Below are 21,126 nucleotides of genomic sequence, written 5' to 3'. Positions count from 1 at the left end.
ATTCGCATCTCCAACATTTTGGCTGAACATTAGGGTACATACATGACAACTTTTTAGGATCTAAATGCCATCTATAAAACATTTTATAAAAATTTTCCCTCAAATTCTGCGACTGTGTAAATTTAACATTCTGAACCCAAATTTTTTCCCATGTTTCCAACATCACTGGTTCTTCAAAATTTTGTGCCCACTTAATCATACAATCTTTAACTAATTCCGTTTCTGAATCCCTTTCTAGCAAAACATTATAAAGCCTTTTAATATGCATTGGACCTTTCTCTCTTATATGTCTAACCAATTCTTCCTCATGCAACATAATACCAGTTTTTTGGTCCTCTTTCCATCTCAATTGTAATTGATTATATTGTAACCAGGTTAAATTAATCCCTTCGTCCAACAGTGTCTGCAATGTCTTCAGCTGCCATCTGCCCGCATCTGTAAAAAGAACCTCTTTGTATAAAAACCCCCCGAGTGACATTATATTTGTATTCCACAAGGTATGACCAAGATCCAGCCATAGCGGTATTTTATAATCCCATTTGAGTCGGTGCTTCTTCCAAACTCTCATCAAAGAGTCTCTAAGTATATGACTTTTAAATACTTTATCAACTTTGTCATCATAAAATAGGTAAGCATGCCATCCAAATTCAAGATCAAAACTTTCTGCATTCAATATTCCAGCCTTTTTACTTCCAAACCAATCACTTGTTAAAGTTAAAGCTGCTGCATCATAATATAACTGTAGGTTTGGAAGTTTAAGGCCTCCTCTTTCTGGAACATCTTGCATAATTTTCAATTTCACTCTCGGCTTTTTCTCGTTCCAGACAAACTTATTAAGTCCAGTTTGCCAAACTTTCAGTTGTTTATCACTTTTAAGCACCGGAATCATTTGAAACAAAAACAGAAATCTTGGCAAAATGTTCATCTTAACTGCTGCTATTCTTCCAAGTAAAGACAGTTGCAGCTTTTTCCAAGTCCCCATGTCTTTCTGAACCTCTCGCCACAACACCTCATAGTTATTTTGAAACAATTTCATGTTTGATTCTGCAACCTGAACTCCAAGATATTTTACCTTAGGTACAATTTCAAAACCTGCCCTCCTTTCCAACTCATGTTTACGATCTTGTGTCATATTTTTGACTATCATTTTAGTCTTTTTTGAATTCACTCTAAAACCTGAAACTCTACCATAGTCTTGTATAATGTCGTTCATCAGGATTATTGATTCCATTGGTTGTGATAGGGTAACCACCAGATCATCTGCAAATGCCTTTATTCTATAATCCTCTTGCCTTATCATTATGCCTTTCAAAATTTTTGAGTCCCGTATTATATTTAGCAAGACTTCCAATGTTAAAATAAATAAAAGTGGGGACAACGGACATCCCTGTCTTGTTCCTTTTTCAATTTTAAACTCTGTCGTCAAACTTCCATTAATAATAATCTGTGCTAGGGACTTCCGGTTTCCTTGTCTTCGGCGACGGCGGCGCTCTTTGAAGCTCCGCCAGCCCCGCCGCCTGTAGAGCCGCTTCGCGATCGAGAAGCGGCTCGAAAACTTCAAAATCCTGAGGATTGTTGGAGGAGAGATAGCAGGGCACAGGTCGAGCCCCTGTAACCCCCCAGGGAATTGTTTCTGGGGAGGAAACAGGCGTGGCTCCCTCCCAACCTGCTGAGACTCCGGGCGGCGTGGGACGATTCTGCTTCTGCAGAACAAGCCGGCTGCAGGAAACTTAAAGCGAAAGAACCAGCTTTAATAAACAGCGAAACTACCTGAATCCTGAAATTTGGAAACGCAAGTATTAGCACTTTGTTGACTTTTCAATCTGAGAAAATGCAAATGAGTGAAAGTGCTTTGAAAAAACATGGCGCCTAGCTTCAGAGTTAACGAGCCAGCGAGTGTGGATTGGTGAAGTTACTTTGTTTTGCTACAAAGTTTCCAAGTTGCTACTAAGCTGCCTTGCTTGTTATAAGAGAAATAACTCGGAAATTTTTTCCCTTTTCAATATTGGACTTTGCTTTATTTTAACCCTTGTTTGATCAAATCTGGGGGACTTTTTTAGAAGTCTTTGTGCAGGAGGGAAAGGAAAAGGAACCTCCCTCTTTAGAAAAACTAGATCACGAGCCAGGATGGCTTCAAAGAAGCAGGAAGGGAAGGCATTAGGGGGGGGATCCCCCACACACAAACAGCAAACGCAACTTCCCCCTGCTCAACAGTTACAAACTCAGAAAAAAGAATTTGATGTGGCAGATTTAAAAGAATTTATTTCTAAAACTTTGGATGATAAATTTCAAGAATCACAACAGGAACTTCAAAAATCACATCAGGAATTTTTGCAGGAAATTAATGAAATTAAAGACATGGTGAAACAGAATCAAATTATGGTGACCAAAAAAATATCAGAAGTGGCGTCTGGCCTGGCAGATTTTATTGGGAAAGTTGATTTTAAAGTTGAAGAATTTAAATCAGAAGTTAATGTTAGGATGAAAGACAATGATTATAAAATTGATGAAGTTGATAATAAAATGCAGAGAATTGAAGATGAGATTGTTATGATACAATTCCGGGCGATGGAATTTGCCATACGGCTTCGGGGAATTCGAGAGGAGGAAAGACAGGACTTGAGACAAGTTTGCTCTGAAGCCCTGGCTAAGATTCTACAAGTTAATCCTGATTTGGTATTTCATAAAATAGATAAAATTTACAGAGTGAACTCTTGGGTGGCCAGGCAAAGACAATTACCCAGAGATGTGGTCATATACTTTACTGAGAGAGAAATTAGAAATGATATCCTGCAAAAATCTTTCCACACCTCTATACAAGTGGGGGGCTCACGGCTTGTAATTTTTAAAGAGTTACCTCCTAAAATGCTGAAAGCTAGAAAAGAATTTGGTTTTCTTGTTAAGGAATTGAAAAATTTACAGATACCCTTCCGGTGGGATGCACCAGCTGGGGTAATTTTCAGATATAAGGGAGAAGGATATCGGTTGAATACCGTGGAGAAGGCGCAACACTTTTATAGTACTATTCTTATGGAAAGAACACCATCTCCACGTACATCTACAGTTCTGGAGATTAAGGAGAGTGAAGAGAGGCAATTGAAAGAACAGTCTAAGCAGGAATTAGAAAACGTGCAAGGTGCAGAAGGAGGTATTCTGAGTGAGCCATCGCTGGATTCTTCTCCAATTTTGGATTTGATTCAGTTGACTGAAGTTAAAGATCAACGTATAACTAGAGCTCAATCCAAGCTACTTAAACAGAAGCAACAACAACAACAGGAAAGACAAGACAAGAAGGCAGTTAAGAGCACTGCACAAGAGATTGGCGCTATGGGAGGAGCGAGATCGAAGCTTGTGGATGAACTTCAAGCATATTGCTCCGCGCTCCATGAAGAGGTTAATGACCTTTAAGTGTTTATCTTGGAATGTCAATGGGTTGAATTCAGCACAGAAAAGGAAAAAATTATTTACATATTTGAAACAATTTAATAATGATATAATATGTTTACAAGAAACGCACATTACAACTCAAGATCAAAAATATTTGATAAACTCAAAACTAGGAGCACATTATATATCTTCAACTTCGCAGAAAAAGAATGGTGTGGTTATTTATGTAAATAAAAAATTAACAGCAAAAGTTATAGAAGTAGATCAAGATGGCAGATTTGTAGCAATTGAATTGTTTACAGCAAATGGACAAATTCTTTTGATTGGAATTTATGCTCCCAACCAACAACAGGATTATTTTTACAAGATGTTACATACTAAAATATTGCAATGGGACTACAGATCTACTTTAATTATGGGAGATTGGAATGGAGTAATTGATTCTAAATTAGATAAAAAGAGCTTGGCAAAGTCTAGAATTAGATTACCACAGACCTTTTTTGATATGAAAGAAGATATGGAACTAAAAGATGTTTGGAGAATACATAACCCAAATGAATTGGATTACACTTTTTTTTCTGATAGACATAGATCTTTTTCTAGGATTGATTTTATCTTGTTGTCAAATGATCTACTTGTTAAGACAAAAAGAACAAAGATTTTTCCAAGAATTTTGACTGATCATAGTCCTGTATGGATAGAAATCGAGATGGATAAGGTTGAGAGACGTTCTTGGAGATTAAATGAGAACCTGTTTAGATATGAAAAAAATATAATAGAACTTAAAAAGCATTTGAAAGAATTTTTTGAAATAAATTTGAATAAAGGTACCCCAGTTGAAATTGTTTGGGATGCAAGTAAAGCTTATATGAGAGGGGTACTTATCTACATGAATTCTAAACATAGACTGTTCCGACAAAAGAAAAGATCTGAGTTGGAAATGGAAATAAAGAATAAAGAACAGTTACTTATTAAAAACCCAACAGATGAAAGAATACGAAGTGCTATAAAACTTTTGAAAGACCAATTCCAAATGCTTATGGCGGAACAAGTTGCAACAAGTTTACAATACGCGAAGCATAATACATTTTGCAATGCTAATAAACCGGGCAGATGGTTGGCTTACACATTGAGGAAAAAACAAAGTATACGGACTATTGATAGTATTGATATTGGAGGGAAAGAAATCTTTCAACAAAAACTAATTAAAGAAGCTTTTGTGGATTATTACACTAAACTATATGCCAAAGATGAGGTGCAGAATGGACTTATAGAAAAATATTTAAAGGATAAGAGAGTTACAAAAATTACTGATCAACAAAAGGAAAGAATGAATTATCCTATAACAGAGGAGGAGATAACAGCAGCAATTAAACAGCTAAAAACAGCCAAAGCTCCTGGCACGGATGGTTTGACTGCAGTGTATTATAAAACTTTACAAGCTGAAATGGTGGGACAACTTAGAGATTTATTTTGCAATATTCAACAAGGGGGTAAAATACCCCCATCCTGGACAACTGCTTATATATCTTTGATACCAAAAGAACAAGTTGGTCCTAAAAAACCAGAGAACTACAGACCAATATCTCTTTTGAATACAGACTATAAAATTTACGCGAAGGTATTAGCCAACAGGTTGATGCCAGTAATCCAAAAGGTGATTCATGAGGACCAAGCGGGATTTATTGAGGGTAGATACATGAAGGACAATGTAAGGCAAGTAATAGACTTATTGGAATATCTTGATAAGAATAAACAGATTTCTGCAGTGCTGGTCTTTTTGGATGCGGAGAAGGCCTTTGATAGAGTGGATTGGAATTTTCTACTAAAGACTTTAAAAAAGATGGACTTTGGGGACCAATTTATACAGGCGATTTCAGCAATTTATCAAGAGCAAAAGGCACAGATTATTATTAATGGAAGTCTGACGACAGAGTTTAAAATTGAAAAAGGAACAAGACAGGGATGTCCGTTGTCCCCACTTTTATTTATTTTAACATTGGAAGTCTTGCTAAATACAATACGGGACTCAAAAATTTTGAAAGGCATAATGATAAGGCAAGAGGATTATAGAGTAAAGGCATTTGCAGATGATCTGGTGGTTACCCTATCACAACCAATGGAATCAATAATCTTGATGAACGACATTATACAAGACTATGGTAGAGTTTCAGGTTTCAGAGTGAACTCAAAAAAGACTAAAATGATAGTCAAAAATATGACACAAGATCGTAAATATGAGTTTGAAAGGAGGGCAGGTTTTGAAATTGTACCTAAGGTAAAATATCTTGGAGTTCAGGTTGCAGAATCAAACATGAAATTGTTTCAAAATAACTATGAGTTGTTGTGGCGAGAGGTTCAGAAAGACATGGAGACTTGGAAAAAGCTGCAACTGTCTTTACTTGGAAGAATAGCAGCAGTTAAGATGAACATTTTGCCAAGATTTCTGTTTTTGTTTCAAATGATTCCGGTGCTTAAAAGTGATAAACAACTGAAAGTTTGGCAAACTGGACTTAATAAGTTTGTCTGGAACGAGAAAAAGCCGAGAGTGAAATTGAAAATTATGCAAGATGTTCCAGAAAGAGGAGGCCTTAAACTTCCAAACCTACAGTTATATTATGATGCAGCAGCTTTAACTTTAACAAGTGATTGGTTTGGAAGTAAAAAGGCTGGAATATTGAATGCAGAAAGTTTTGATCTTGAATTTGGATGGCATGCTTACCTATTTTATGATGACAAAGTTGATAAAGTATTTAAAAGTCATATACTTAGAGACTCTTTGATGAGAGTTTGGAAGAAGCACCGACTCAAATGGGATTATAAAATACCGCTATGGCTGGATCTTGGTCATACCTTGTGGAATACAAATATAATGTCACTCGGGGGGTTTTTATACAAAGAGGTTCTTTTTACAGATGCGGGCAGATGGCAGTTGAAGACATTGCAGACACTGTTGGACGAAGGGATTAATTTAACCTGGTTACAATATAATCAATTACAATTGAGATGGAAAGAGGATCAAAAAACTGGTATTGTCAGGTATGCTTCCTTCAGTATCCAGGAAAGAAAACCCCAAACTCAAGCATTTTGAAGAATTTGGTACTTTTACTGAATATGAAAAGATTAACATCCCAGTGAAAAGCTGGAAGTGATCAAAACGCGCGAAATGCATCTACTAAGCTTCTTCCCCCCCTCGTGTTTATAGTTTCTCAGCCAATCTAAAGGTCTTCCAAAGGTCAGGTGGCAACACGTCTGGCAGCGTCATCCATCAGGAATGTCAGGACAGTTGGTCGGCCATCCCCTTCTGAAATGTAGTTTCGATTTCCCCGAAGTACCCTCCTACAAAGACAAACCCCCTCCTGCTCTCTTCCCCCCCTCTGCTCCATACCTAATCCCTCCCCGTTTCTTATGGCAGCTAAAGCAGGAAAGCTGATGCTGACATTCGGCCCCTCTTGCAGAAGAGACGTTAGTCCTAATTAAAAGGAAAAAGAGAAAGAGAAACAGAATATATACAATGATCAAGGTTTATCAGGGTATTTGGCATAGAACTGTTGAACTTTCTTGGGAGCTCGGACATCCCGTTTATTTACCCATTCAGCCTGAGATAGTGGAAAATGTTTCCAGGCAATCAGATATTGGATTTTACCATGGTGTTTTCTAGAGTCCAAGATTTCCTTAACCTCAAAATGTTGCTCCCCTTCTACTAGGATGGGAATTGGAGGGTTGCTATGATCAACCCTTAGGGGAGATGAGTGTTCAGGTTTCAATAAACTAACATGAAATACAGGATGTATTCGTCTCAAAGTTTTTGGTAATTCTAATTCAACTGTCACTGGATTTATCAGTCTGATCACACGGAATGGTCCTACATACTTAGGCCCCAGCTTTTTAGACCTCTGGGTGGTTTGTAAGTATTTGGTAGACAAATAAACTTTATCCCCCACTTTGTAAATGTGAGTTGGGGACCTTTTCTTATCGGCTTGTGCCTTATGAGCTCGGTGTGCCTCATCTAATGCCTTACGAGTCACTGTCCAGGTGCTCCTTAATTGTTCTATCCAGTCTATCAAAGAGGGATTTTGAGGATCCTCTTGAGGTAACTCGGGAATGGGTACAAAATCCTGGCCTGATGCAACCTTAAAAGGGGTGAACCCGGTGCTACTATGCACAGAATTGTTATACGCCACTTCTGCAAATGGCAACAAGTCTACCCAATTGTCCTGTTGGTAATTCACGTAACATCTAAGGTATTGTTCGAGTACCCCATTGGTTCTTTCACAAGCACCATTTGTCTGAGGGTGGTGACTGGAACTCAACCCCTGTGCGGAGCCTATCAATCTTAAAAATTCTCTCCAGAAACTGGAAGTAAATTGCACACCCCTATCAGAAATTATTCTTTTAGGAGACCCATGTAGTCGGTAAATCTGTCGAATAAACAACTTTGCGAGGGTTTTTGCTGAAGGGATCTTTGAGCAAGGTATGAAATGTACTTGTTTAGAAAACAAATCAGTTACTACCCAAATGACAGTGCAGCCCTCACTGTCGGGTAAGTCCACCACAAAATCCATAGATATTTCCTTCCATGGGGCGTTCGGTCTAGCCACACTTTGCAGTAATCCAGGGGATTTTCCTGGAGGTCTTTTAGCCGAGGCACATACTGGACAACTAGCCACATATGTCTGTATGTCCTTTTTTAGTGCAGGCCACCAAAACTGTCTCTTAACAAGATGTAAAGTTTTGACAAACGCAAAGTGTCCTGCGGCTTTGGCATCATGCGCATATTTCAATACGGTTGGTCTTAATGTGGACGGAACATACAATTTCGATCCAACCCAAGCTAGTCCATCGCGAAGTGTGCATTCATTCGAGTGGAGTTTAAACCACTCGTCAACTTTTAGTGCTTCTCGTAACTTTTCGAGTAAATCCCCTGAGAGTTCTGGATCGGTTTTACTCTGCGCTCTGGTAGTGACGGGTGTTGCCAATTGCGTTAAGGGGATCATTGGTTGAACCAGTTCCTTCTTTATGCTGTTGTACTGTGGCAATCTGGAAAGTGCGTCTGCCATGAAATTTTTTCCCCCAGGAAGGTAACGTAAAGTGAAATTGAAACGCTTGAAATGTTGGGCCCAGCGTGCCTGTTTGGGTGACAATTTGCGTGGTGTTTTTAATGCTTCTAGATTCTTATGGTCAGTCCACACCTCGAAAGGATGTTTTGCCCCCTCCAAAAATTGTCTCCATGTTAACAGCGCCCATCTAACTGCAAACGCTTCCTTCTCCCATATGGCCCATCTCCTTTCTGTTTCAGATAGTTTACGGGATGTGTAAGCACAGGGTTGTAATATTCCATTCTCATTCTTTTGCAAGAGTATCGCTCCTACGGCAACGTCGCTAGCATCCGCTTGTATTACAAAAGGTTGTTCTATGTCGGGGTGTTTGAGCACAGGTTCAGCTGCAAACAGCCTTTTCAGTTTTTCGAAAGCGGCCTGACAGTCCATAGTCCATTCTAGTGGTTTCGAGGGTTTGGGTTTTATTTCCCCTTTTGTTTTGAGCAAGTTTGTAATTGGCAGTGCGATTTTTGCGAAAGAGGGGATAAATTGTCTATAAAAGTTAGCAAACCCTAAGAAACTCTGTAACTGTTTACGGGTGCGCGGTGCGGCCCATTCCATTACTGCCCGGACCTTTTCCGGGTCCATCTCTATTCCCTCATGCGATATACGATATCCAAGATAGTCGATTTTGTCTTGATGGAATTCACATTTAGAAAGTTTGGCATAGAGTTCAGCTGCTCTGAGTTTATTCAAGACCGCTCGAACCAATCTTATATGGTCGGCCATGTTGTCAGAATAAATTAGAATATCGTCCAAATAGACCAACACCCCCTTATATAGATGCTCATGCAACACTTCGTTGATCAACTGCATGAATACGGCCGGGGCCCCCTGTAGTCCAAAAGGGAGTACTCTAAATTGGAAACACCCCAGTGGGCAATTAAATGCTGTCTTCCATTCATCTCCCTCTTTTATTCTTACTCGGTAGTATGCCTCTCTTAAATCAAGTTTGGTAAAAAATTTTCCCTTTCCTAAATGGGCCAACATGTCCTTCATAAGTGGGAGGGGATAGACATTTTCCACGCAAATGGCGTTCATGTTTCTATAATCAACAACTAATCTGAAGGATCCATCTTTCTTTTCGCGGAACATTACTGGCGCTGCTACCTTGGGTTTGGCTCGTTCGATAAATCCCCGTTCTAAGTTTTTGTCAATAAAATTTCGCAATTCCTCCAATTCTCGAGGTGTCATGGGGTATATTTTTGGTTTGGGGAGCTTCACCCCTGGGAGTATTTCAATGGTGCAGTCAGTGGCCCTGTGGGGAGGCAGATTATCAGAAGCTTTTTCACTAAACACTTCCTTGAGGTCCCAATATTCCTTCGGAATTTTCTCTTCTCCCTCAATATAGTTAATGGCTACTGCGGCCCCTTCTGGTCTTATGTCGTCCCTTAGGGAGGGGCCTTCCTTTTCGGGAGGTGGTTCTGCCGTACGGATGCGCAGGACCCCCGTTTTCCAATTTACTCGTGGGTTCCATTTTCGAAGCCAGGGCAGTCCTAGAATTAGGGGCCTTTCCATGCCAGGGGCTACAATAAAGCTGAGCTTTTCTATGTGATTCCCCAAGTGTAGTTCGAGGGGTTCGGTCATAAAACTAGCTGGGCCCCCCCCTGCAATCGATCCATCTAATTGACAAAATGCAATGGGTCTTTTTAACGTTTTCAGTCTCAGTCCCATTTCCTCCACTACTTTGGGGCTAATTATGCACCTAGTGCACCCCGAGTCCAACAGGGCTAACAATTGCGCGTGAGTTCCTGTGGAGGGCACCCTTACTTCTACGGGGATGAGTAAGGGTTCTTCCGTGTGACTCACCCGTTCATCGGTGTCCGAGTCGGAGTCTGTCTCGCTGTCGTCATCGTTGGTCGGAGTTCCCAACTCACGCTGGTTCCGGGGAGTGAACTCAACGACTTCTCCTTTCAGGGCGGTGCCGCGGGTTTTGGCGGGTATTTTATCGCTTTTCTTTTGGCTGGCCCCGGTGGCTTTTGGCGGTGGTTTGGAGAGACATTCGGCCGCCCGGTGACCCTCCTTCCCACATTTGAAACAGGTGAAGGGCTTTGACTTGGGTTTGAATTCGGTCTTCCCGCCAGTCATCTTGGGCGCCCCCTTACGGTAGAGAGAGGATGACTGGTCCCCCATCCGCCTTCCTCGGAGTTCGCTCCGTTTCAGCTCGATCTCCACATCCTCAGCTACTATGTACCATCTATCCAAATCATCGGGGACCCCCATGCTCCTGCAATCTCGATATATCTCATCATTCAATCCATCCTTGAAACTCTCCAAAAGCGCCATTTCTGACCAGCCTGTCATATAAGGTGCCAGTTCACGAAACTCTTGGATATACTCTGCCACCGGCCTCCGGCCCTGCTGAATGCTCTTCATTCTGAGTCTCGCCTTTCGTTCAGCTAAATGATCTTCAAAACGTCTTCTAAGGGCCCTCATGAACTGGTTGTAATTTCTCAGCAGGAGGGAGTTGTTATTGTGGAGAACTACCATCCACTCAGCCGCCACTCCCTCTAGGGCATTCGCAACGCTTCTGACTTTAGCCGCCTCTGTTTCGTAGTCCTCCCCCCAATCTTGCATGTGGTTCCACACTTGGGTCAGGAAAAATCCCAAGGTTTTAGGATTTCCATCAAACTTTCCAGGAAGGGGGGGGATTTTTGGCTTTTTACGTCTGCGGGGGGGGGCCTGCAGGGCTGGGGTTCTCTGGCCGGCTGCATCTCTTCCTCGAGCTGCCGAAGCCTGGGATGTTCCCTCCTCAAACTCTTCCTCTCCCCCGCAGGCTGTCTCTTCTGCCTCCCCCCTGGGGTCTGCTTCCCCCTTTTCCACAGGAGTTTCAAAAGACTCACGGTTTTTTCTGCTTTCTTCCACATCACGGATAAGCTGCAAGGCTTGATCTATCATGAGACGTTCCTTCTGCTGTTGCATCCACACTGCCTCCCTTTTCCGGGGTCTGGAAGTCGTCACTCCCCGGGGATTCTCTCCCCAGTCCGGCAGTCTGCCCACACCCTTGGACCATCTAGCTTCCTCCGGTTCCAAACGGAGTTTTTCCAGCCATTCTGCAGTTTCTCTTTCCGACTGGAGGGCGGTTGAACTTGCTGCCCCCATCTTCCCTTCGTCATCACTCCCACGATCTGACATACTTTGGATTTTCAGTCCCCTCGGGTTTTGTCCGGGATGACTGAGATGACTTCCAGCTTAATGTCAGGTATGCTTCCTTCAGTATCCAGGAAAGAAAACCCCAAACTCAAGCATTTTGAAGAATTTGGTACTTTTACTGAATATGAAAAGATTAACATCCCAGTGAAAAGCTGGAAGTGATCAAAACGCGCGAAATGCATCTACTAAGCTTCTTCCCCCCCTCGTGTTTATAGTTTCTCAGCCAATCTAAAGGTCTTCCAAAGGTCAGGTGGCAACACGTCTGGCAGCGTCATCCATCAGGAATGTCAGGACAGTTGGTCGGCCATCCCCTTCTGAAATGTAGTTTCGATTTCCCCGAAGTACCCTCCTACAAAGACAAACCCCCTCCTGCTCTCTTCCCCCCCTCTGCTCCATACCTAATCCCTCCCCGTTTCTTATGGCAGCTAAAGCAGGAAAGCTGATGCTGACAGGTATTATGTTGCATGAGGAAGAATTGGTTAGACATATAAGAGAGAAAGGTCCAATGCATATTAAAAGGCTTTACAATGTTTTGCTAGAAAGGGATTCAGAAACGGAATTAGTTAAAGATTGTATGATTAAGTGGGCACAAAATTTTGAAGAACCAGTGATGTTGGAAACATGGGAAAAAATTTGGGTTCAGAATGTTAAATTTACACAGTCGCAGAATTTGAGGGAAAATTTCTATAAAATGTTTTATAGATGGCATCTAGATCCTAAAAAGTTGTCATGTATGTACCCTAATGTTCAGCCAAAATGTTGGAGATGTGAATGTTTGGATGCTACGTATTATCATGTTTGGTGGACCTGTAGGAAAGTTAAGGCTTTTTGGATAAAAATATGGTGGGTCATGCAGAATGTTTTGAAGAAAAAAATTCAATTTTCTCCACAATTGTTTTTATTGGGCATAGTTAAGGGTTTTACACGGGATGAAACAAAATTAATATTGTATATGATAACAGCAGCAAGATTGTTGATAGGTAAATATTGGAAGAATGAAGCTTTGCCTACTATCGAGGAATGGACTTCGAAGATGGCCAGTTTTGCAGAGATGGCGAAGATTTCAGCATATTTAAAAGATTGTTCACAAGAGACTTATGAATGGGAATGGAAAAGGTGGATAGAATATGTTCAGAACAAATATCAAATTAGAAAGTATCAAATAGCTTTTATTTGAAAACAATGTATTAGAAATATTTTAATATAAAGAGACAAAGAGGGAAAATTATGTAGGGGGAGGGATGGGTTCAGGTATATATATCAGTGTTATTAGTTATGAGTACATAATAGGGAAGTCTGGGGGGGGGAGGGTTAGGGAGGGTTAGGGAGGACGGGAAGTTTGGGGAGGGAGGTGGGGGGGTGAAAAAAAGGGGTGAAAATGTAATTGTAAAACTTTTGCAATAAAAAAAAAAAATAATAATCTGTGCTTTTTGCTCTTGATAAATTGCTGAGATCGCCTGTATAAATTGGTCCCCAAAGCCCATCTTTTTTAAAGTCTTTAGTAGAAAATTCCAATCCACTCTATCAAAGGCCTTCTCCGCATCCAAAAAAACCAGCACTGCAGAAATCTGTTTATTCTTGTCAAGATATTCCAATAAGTCTATTACTTGCCTTACATTGTCCTTCATATATCTGCCCTCAATAAATCCCGCTTGGTCCGCATGAATCACCTTTTGGATTACTGGCATCAACCTGTTGGCTAATACCTTCGCATAAATTTTATAGTCTGTGTTCAAAAGAGATATTGGTCTGTAATTCTCTGGTTTTTTAGGACCAACTTGTTCTTTTGGTATCAAAGATATATAAGCAGTTGTCCAAGATGGGAGAGATAACAGCAGCAATTAAACAGCTAAAAACAGCCAAAGCTCCTGGCACGGATGGTTTGACTGCAGTGTATTACAAAACTTTACAAGCTGAAATGGTGGGACAACTTAGAGATTTATTTTGCAATATTCAACAAGGGGGTAAAATACCCCCATCCGGGAATAAAAAGGTCTTGAGGGCACGGCGGAAGGTGTGTAAATATCTAACTTTATGCCACTCTCACCCCCACCCTCGGCACAAAAAATAGGGAATGAGGGCTCGCTGCCTGCACCCTTGGTCAGACACCCCTATCCATGTGAAGCCGCTGTCAGAGGAAGATAGGAAAGGAACTGGGCTTTAGAGTAGCTGTGGCTGGCTCTTAACTGCCCTGAAGACGGAGGGATGGCCTGTGGGAAAGCTGCCCGTGCCGATTTATCTTGCCCCCAGAACATTCCTGGTTAATCCCTGTATCCAGATCACGGCAAGTTCAGCTAGCAAAAATACAGCCCACTCACGGACAGAACAGGCTAAAAGGCAGGCAAAACCTGACAAGAATAAGTGGCGAGAGAGATAAAGGGGAGGACTTGAGATCATTTATCCGTACCCAAAAGATGAGTTTTTCAGCACCTCTGGCAACGCTACCGTGTATAATTGGCAACGACGGTCCCCAAAGAGGCTGCCTTGGGCTATTCCATAACCGAATAATTGGGTGACCCCCCACCAAATCCTGCATTGGTGCTGGATGGGGATGAGGGAGCCAGCGTTCCCTTCTCAGTGGCTCCATGTGCCAAACTGCACACAATGGGCCGTACCAGTGCATTGGGCACATCTGCTGGGCGGGATGCAATTTGCCCCTTTTATGTTCACACTGCAGTGTAACATCTACTCATTTACTGCATTGTGTAGTCCACATTTTGCCCTCAAATGTGGTTGGGATGTTTTTTGTTTTTTTTTTACATTTTTGAATTCTCTACCACTGTGCTAATTCCCTGCATGTTTGTTCCCAACCCAGCATCGAGCTTCTGCGGGAGAGGAGACGGTTTCTGTGTCCTCCTTGCTAACCGGTCTGTCTACTGCAGAGGTCTTCAAAGTTGGCAGCTTTAAGACTTGTGGACTTCAACTCCCAGAATTCTCCAGCCAGCAGAGCTGGCTGAAGTTGAAGTCCACAAGTCTTAAAGCTGCCGACTTTGAAGACCTCTGGTCTATGGCCATTGAATTTTCTCTTCTTGACTGCCTGAGCCTTTATCCAGCAGTGGCTGCATCAGCTCTGCAGAGACAGCCGGTGGGTAATAGCTGTGCCACGGCTGCCCTCTGCTTGCTCATGGGTCACCTTTGTCCCCTTCCCTGTTCACTTACGGACTTTGCTCCAATAGGCCTCACTGAGGCCTAGAAATTGTTTAGCTCAGTCGTCTTTGGGCTGAGCAAGCCCGTTCTAGCTCATTTCCATTCCAACGAGATACTCGGGCCACTGTCCCTCTGCTCTACACAGGGAGGAAGCAATGTTGGGCCAGTCACTGTCAGCCCAACCCGCCTCACAGGGTCGTTGTAGGAAAATAAGCAGGAAGGAGTATTGAGGTTTGCCACAGCAAACATAAGAACGGAATGTAAATAAAATCGAGGGAATGGTGGATGGGAATGATGCAAGCAGCGTGCCCAACATCTCTGCAGTGCAGTCTGGGAGAAAGATGCTGGAAATAAAATGGAGAACGATTGGAAAGAAGGTCCATTTATTGATGAATGGAACCACCAGGGTTTGGGGTTCTGGGGCAGCTGACCAAATGGCTGGATGGATCTTTATAGTTTCTGTAGGTTTGGGGTTTGGGCAATATGGGCTTTGTGTTCTGAAAGGGTGTTGGGTAATTCTTTATTCTGGCTGATGGCTATGTCCCTTTTTGGGTGAGGGGCAGCTTGCTCTAATGCTTTTAGCTGTCGAAATTGCTGTAAGGGGTTTTGAAATATTCTGTCTTGAGTGGACTTGCTTTGCTTATGAATGGAGCCATCTAGGTAGTTGCTTCCGCTTTCAATAAGCACCTGATCTTAAGTGCTGGCATCTGCTGTGGGCTATTAAGAAAGGAGGGCTGCTTTCTGCCTCTTAAAACCATATTCTGGCCTCTTAATATTCCCCAAAATATTTCATTATTGGGGGTGGGGCGCTTTCCACAGGTGGCTGGAGGGGCAAAAGCCGATGCTGTCCTTGTCTTGGGGTCTCCCGCAACACATCGGCTTCTGCGATCCGAGGATTCTTGTATGGGTTTTCGGCGCAAAGGCTGCATTCTCATCCCAAACGGGGCGCGAGAAAGAAGCCCCCGCGAAAGGCGCCCGACACGGGACCGGGCAGAAATGGCAACATTGTAGCTGGGCTTGCGACAGTTGCAGCCGCCTGGCCGCCTTTACTCGGCGGTGGCTGCACGCGAGTGGCGGATGGGGCCGGATTCACACGTGACGAGACTCCCCGCGGGATGTCACTCCCCCTCCTTCCCTCCCTCGCCGCGAGGCCTGCCGGGAGGAGCCCCCGCGCCCCACCCCCTGGCGCAGAGGGCGCATGCGCACAGGGTCAAGATGGCGGCGCGTGTGCTGCTCCGCGCCGCGGCCGGGCTCCGTGGCCAGCGCCGCCTGCTCGTCCTCCGGCTGGGCGCGGCGGGAGCGGTGGGGCCGGGGCCGGAGGGCAGGCTCGGCCTGGCGGGGGCGGCCTGGGCCGGGGTGCAGCTGCCCGCTCTATCCCGGCGGCCTCCGTGGGTCCGCGGCTACTCGGACGCGCCGACGCTGACCTTGAAGAGCATCCACGACCAGGTGCTCTACGTGCTCAGGCTCTACGACAAGATCGACCCCGAGAAGGTGGGCGGGGCGGGGCGGGGAGGGGAGGGGCGCCCGGGGGAGGGGAGTGGGGGGGGTGAGGACGGGCAGCCCCTCTGACCCGCCCGGTGGTCGCCCCTGCAGCTGACGGCGGAGGCGCACTTCATGAAGGACCTGGGCCTGGACAGCCTGGACCAAGTGGAGATCATCATGGCCATGGAGGACGAGTTCGGTAAGGCCGCCCCCGCGGAGCCCTCCCCTCCGTCCTTCCCGGGTCGCCCGAGTGCAGCCCAGCCGGGGAAGGTCATGGCGGCGTCCGTTGCCCTGCAGCGCCTCGAGGTCGATCGGGAAGGCAGGATTTGGGTGCCCGCCCGGTTGAATTTCCCGCCTTGGGACTGGCCTCGGCAGCCCCCGGGTCTCTCTCTGCCCAGGCAGGGGCTTCCAAGGCTTCTGGGTCTGCCCTGCTCGCCCTTTTCTTACTTGGACGATGGGATCATGAGGACCCGGATTGTGGGGGCACTTTGTATAAAAAAGAACACCGCTTAAGGGGGGCCAAAAAGCCCTACTCAGCAGGTCTATACAAAAGTATGAAGGCTATTGCTTAAGGCATTGTAAGCCGCCCTGAGTCTCCGGAGAAGGGCGGCATATAAATCGAACCAATAATAAATTGAACCAATCAATGGCACAGATATAGAAAAAATGGGATGCAGGCTGCATTCAGCTTTGTGCCAAAAGATCTTGGAGGGTCCATGGTTGCTTGGTGAGTGGGTGGGAGACCCTGCCTCTCCTCTCCGCTCAAGAACATAGAACTCTTGAAAGGGTTGGCATTTCCAAAGGAAACTTTGATTGAGAGGAAAGTGATAGCAAGACAAAGAAAGCAGGAGCTGAAGATCCCAGGGCAATTCCATTAGGTTAAAGCAGTTAGAACCCCCCCCTTACCCCCATAAGGGTTGAATAAGTCAATCCACAGCTGTGAAGTTGTTTTGAGAATCGCAGGCTGAGAAGGCTTGCCAAGATGCTCCAGCGCCAAGACAAAACAGATGGCCCTCCCTCCTTACATTCCCAGGAAGGTAAATCAAAACACAGGATAGATAGGCACCAAGAAAAATGCCTCAGGCCCCCACTCCCCACCAGAATGGCAGCACTGTGGGACCTATCTGGGTTTGGGCTTTTGAGTTCTCCAGTATTCTCCCTGAGAGATGGGGCTGACATCTTTCCTCCCCCTGAAGCTGTGGAATTGGCCCTGCACCCTGCGGGGTTCGTTGGGCAGAAGGCTGGAGCCTTCAGGCCAAGATTGTGGTTCCTGCTCTCGTTGATGGAAACTTTGGCATCTCTGAACTAAAGGAGTCAAATCTTTTCCAGGGTTTGAAATTCCAGACGCAGCAGCAGAAAAGCTGATGAGTCCTCAAGATATCATGGATTATATTGCCGATACACAAGACGTGTATGAATGAGCTTCTCAAGTGGAGTAAGTGGACGTCATTTTGTGATGCTGTTGTGCGATGAAGCCTGCAAGAAGGGAGCAGATTCCATCGTGGGAGCCTTATGTGGGGGGCATGGGTGGGTTTGGTCTGCATTTCAGTCTAGGAAGGTGGGAGAATTTGGATTGGGAGCAAAGCCGCTCCTGCCTAGCATCCTTAGGCAGAGCGTGAGAAGGGATTCCTGCAATGAGAGGTTAGATTAGATCAGGGGTGTCAAACTCGATTTCATTGAGGGCTGCATCAGGGTTGTGTTTGATCGGGGGCGGGGGGGGAGGCGTGGCCGGGGTGGACCCCTCTGCAGCTCTCTGTCAGGAAAAACAGGGCCCTCTGCCCCCCCAGGCTCCATTTTCAGCTGGGACAGTCTCCTGCAGCCCTCTGAGCGTGGCCTCCCCGAGCTCCGTTTTCACTGGCAGAAGCACCGTGAGCCAGTCCTTTGCTGTTTCCAGGATGGGCCCGCGGGCCTTGACACCCCTGGACTAGATGATCTCTAGCATCCTTTCCAAGCTTACATTTTATGATTCTGTGATTAACGATATATTGGAAAATTTGGTGGGAAGGAGGGAGCAAGCATTAGCAGCCGTAGGGGCAGGAAAGCAGAGAGGCTTGTACAGTTAAACCTATTTTTTCTTCTTGAATGCTCAGCAGCATATCAGAAAGATGAAAACTAGTGCTTGCAATTTCATGATGAATCGAAGTTGGGTTGAAGCCTCCGTGTCCAGGGCATTCCTGGGATGGATTGTGGAATGTTAGTCTGAGCTGCAGGAAATCAAATCAGAAATGGCAGAGAATTCCTACAAAGCTTCAGAAGGGAAGCTGCAGGCAGACAGGCACTGGCCCAGAGCACCTACAAAGCAGATGTTCACCAGGACAGAATAGGGGGCTGCTATGCCCAAATCTCCTTGCCTCTCTGTGTTTGATGAGGCAGGAAATATTCTTGCTTTGGCTGATGAATGCTGGGATATTGCCGGGGATGTGGGAGCCCCTGTTCATCATGGCAGAATAATGGGGAGGAAGCAGCATGTCCTGCCTTGGGACAGCACACCTTTGGTCAGCTTATTTTTATGTTCAAAAGGGCAACTTGATGATCACAGACAAATTATTTCTTTAATTTCTGTAGCTGCCCACCCCAACCAAGTGATTCTGGGTGGCGAACTAATTCTAAAACAAAGCTCAGTTAAAAACAGTATAAAAATACATATATTCAGTAGCTGAAAAAAGTATCATAATTGTCAGGATAGCCAAGAAATTGGACTCTCTATATATGGAACCCCAGGCATGGGCACATACCCACATTTTTAAAACCTTATGAAAGGCCAACAGGATTGGACTCATTCTAATCTTTGGAAGGAGAATGTTCCAGAGGGCAGGGGCTACAGCATAGAAGGCACCTCTCCTCCTTCCCACCATCCAACTTTCCTTGGCTAATGGGACTTTCAGCTTCCCCATCCTGCTGGACCGAATTGGACAGGTAGAAAGGACTGGGATAATGGTCCCTCAGATAAGCTGGCCCCAAGCCATGAACAGCTTTAAAGGTGACAATTTGGCTCCTTGGAAAAGCCTCCATGGCTTTAATATATGGCCCTTGAATTGCACCCAGAAACACACTGGCAGCTCGCGAAGCAGTGGTTACATGCATTGAATATCCAACATCGTTTACTATCCCTGCAGCTGCATTCTGTACCAGTTGAAGCTTCCGAATGCTCTTCAAGGGCAGCCCCATGTAGAGCACATTGCAGTAATCCAGCCCGAAGGGCACAAGGGACTGAGCAGAGCCTCCCAGTCCAGGAACAGGTACAACTGATGCACAACCTGAAAATGTGCAAAGGCCCTCCTGACCACGGCTGGCACCTGCTCTTCTAGCAGGAGCTGTGAATCCAAGGCCACCCCAGAATTGCACCCTGGGTTGGTCTGGCCAGTGTTCAGCTAGCTGGCCATGCCTCCCCTGGGCATCGAGAGCCACACAATGATTCAGATGCATTTGGTTTGACTCCCTAAACAGCCTCATTGGGAGCCTTTGCTCTTCTGGATCAAAATGGTCTTATCCTTGGGCAGGTGATCTTTCATTGCAAAATCAAATCTGGGTCTACTGGAATATGGGCCTTTGGGCTATTCTGTGAGCACATATTCCAGTAGAGAGAAGTTCCCTGAAGATGGGCTCCAGCAGGAGTCCGAAAGCTCGGAAGAGTACATCTCTGATCCCAGTGACAGGCCCAGATTCGATCTTGCAACATTATACTGGGACGTGTTTATTTGTCATCATGTGTGATCTTTCCTTGCCTGGTGGAGCCAATAGGAACTGGCTGCTCTTGTCAGTGTTTAACTCCTTTCTGGTGATCCTATGCAAGCTACAGATATTCTCTCCCTGCCTTGCTCACAGGTATTCCCTGTTTTGTTTCTGAGAGCTGGATGAAGCGATCGAGATGGACGAGCCTGGCAAGCCACCCTTTTTGCGGTTTGGAATCACTGGGGCTCTCTGAGTTTTGTTTATCCTATTTAAAGTTGTAAATGTTGGCCGTCAGAATAAATATGAAAAATTCTTACGCCTTTTGTTTCACTATCGCCGTTTTTAAAACAATGTTTCTCAAGACTTTCCCTGCGATTTGCACCATCCCCACCTCACTATTCGCGGGTATTCTGGAGTGGGGTCTCCAACCTTGGCAACTTTAAGCCTGGTGGACTTCAAAATCCTGGTGGATTTTTTGGGCACTGTGCTGGGCAGTTTACCATCGCAGCCTATGCAGTCTCGCCCCTCCCTCCTCCTTCACCAGCCATCTTGTCTACTGCAAAGTTCAATTTCAATTTAATTCATTTCTGGTTTGATTTGACAATTGTGTTTTCTTAACTGATTCTCTAGCAGTTTCTGCATAGGTACAAAAACATCCCTCTTATTTGCAAGCTTAATTCAATCTCCACCCCTCCACCCGAAGTTTGCTCTGGAAACAATCCGTTTCAATTGGCTTTTTTTACACAGCCTTCATTAGGGAGCATCTTGGAGAGATCATTAAATAAATCTGCAGAGAACTGGAACTCTGCCTAACAGCTCAGGGCAGCCACCTTGTCATCATGCAGGGAGCACCTTTGACCCTCCGGATAGTTGAGCCACACATGAAGGGCCAGTTTTGTGCTGCTCGTTTCCCAACAGGGTCGCCAATAGTCCCGCCACTCACGCCATCCAGGAGTCTGGCCTTTCAGCTCCCGAGTTGGGGCATTTTTCCACTTGGCACCAGAGTGGCTGTTCTCAGTCCTCCTTTTAGAGCCCAACACCCAGAAATCTAACTCCTCCTTTGAGAAAATGGAACTCGTGAAATCAAAACAAACACAGACAACTGGTTCACACTGGAAATTTGTATCAGATGCCTGGAAGGGACCAGAGGGATCCTCTCCAACACTTGGGGGAGTCATTTACAGCA

At 44.7% G+C, this 21,126-nt stretch overlaps 2 protein-coding genes across 2 annotated transcripts; one reads left to right on the top strand and one right to left on the bottom strand.

The window, feature by feature from the left end:
- Positions 1-6,472: 6,472 nt before the first annotated feature.
- Positions 6,473-12,087, bottom strand: LOC148112084 (uncharacterized). Its single transcript, XM_087878422.1, has 2 exons — positions 10,296-12,087; positions 6,473-6,859 (listed from the first exon to the last, which is right to left on the bottom strand). The coding sequence occupies exons 1-2, from the start codon at positions 11,619-11,621 to the stop codon at positions 6,854-6,856; spliced, it is 1,332 nt and encodes a 443-aa protein (XP_087734548.1). The 5' UTR covers positions 11,622-12,087; the 3' UTR covers positions 6,473-6,853.
- A 3,887-nt stretch (positions 12,088-15,974) lies between these two features.
- Positions 15,975-20,256, top strand: NDUFAB1 (NADH:ubiquinone oxidoreductase subunit AB1). Its single transcript, XM_034420602.2, has 4 exons — positions 15,975-16,277; positions 16,380-16,467; positions 17,598-17,703; positions 20,094-20,256. Exons 1-3 carry the CDS (start codon positions 16,002-16,004, stop codon positions 17,687-17,689), a joined length of 456 nt encoding a protein of 151 aa, XP_034276493.1. The 5' UTR covers positions 15,975-16,001; the 3' UTR covers positions 17,690-17,703; positions 20,094-20,256.
- The last annotated feature ends 870 nt before the right edge of the window (positions 20,257-21,126 follow it).

Source organism: Pantherophis guttatus, chromosome 14 (assembly GCF_059756535.1).
Source record: "Pantherophis guttatus breed Tessera chromosome 14, ASM5975653v1, whole genome shotgun sequence".
NCBI lineage: Eukaryota > Metazoa > Chordata > Lepidosauria > Squamata > Colubridae > Pantherophis > Pantherophis guttatus.
Note: the sequence above shows the minus strand (reverse complement) of the source record. Positions and strands in the feature narration are given on the sequence as shown.

Coding starts and splice junctions, on each gene's coding strand:
- LOC148112084 (XM_087878422.1), bottom strand. CDS start 11,621: ATGTCAGATCGTGGGAGTGATGACGAAGGGAAGATGGGGGCAGCAAGT.
- NDUFAB1 (XM_034420602.2), top strand. CDS start 16,002: ATGGCGGCGCGTGTGCTGCTCCGCGCCGCGGCCGGGCTCCGTGGCCAG. Junction 16,278..16,379: donor ACAAGATCGACCCCGAGAAG/GTGGGCGGGGCG, acceptor TCGCCCCTGCAG/CTGACGGCGGAGGCGCACTT. Junction 16,468..17,597: donor GGCCATGGAGGACGAGTTCG/GTAAGGCCGCCC, acceptor AATCTTTTCCAG/GGTTTGAAATTCCAGACGCA.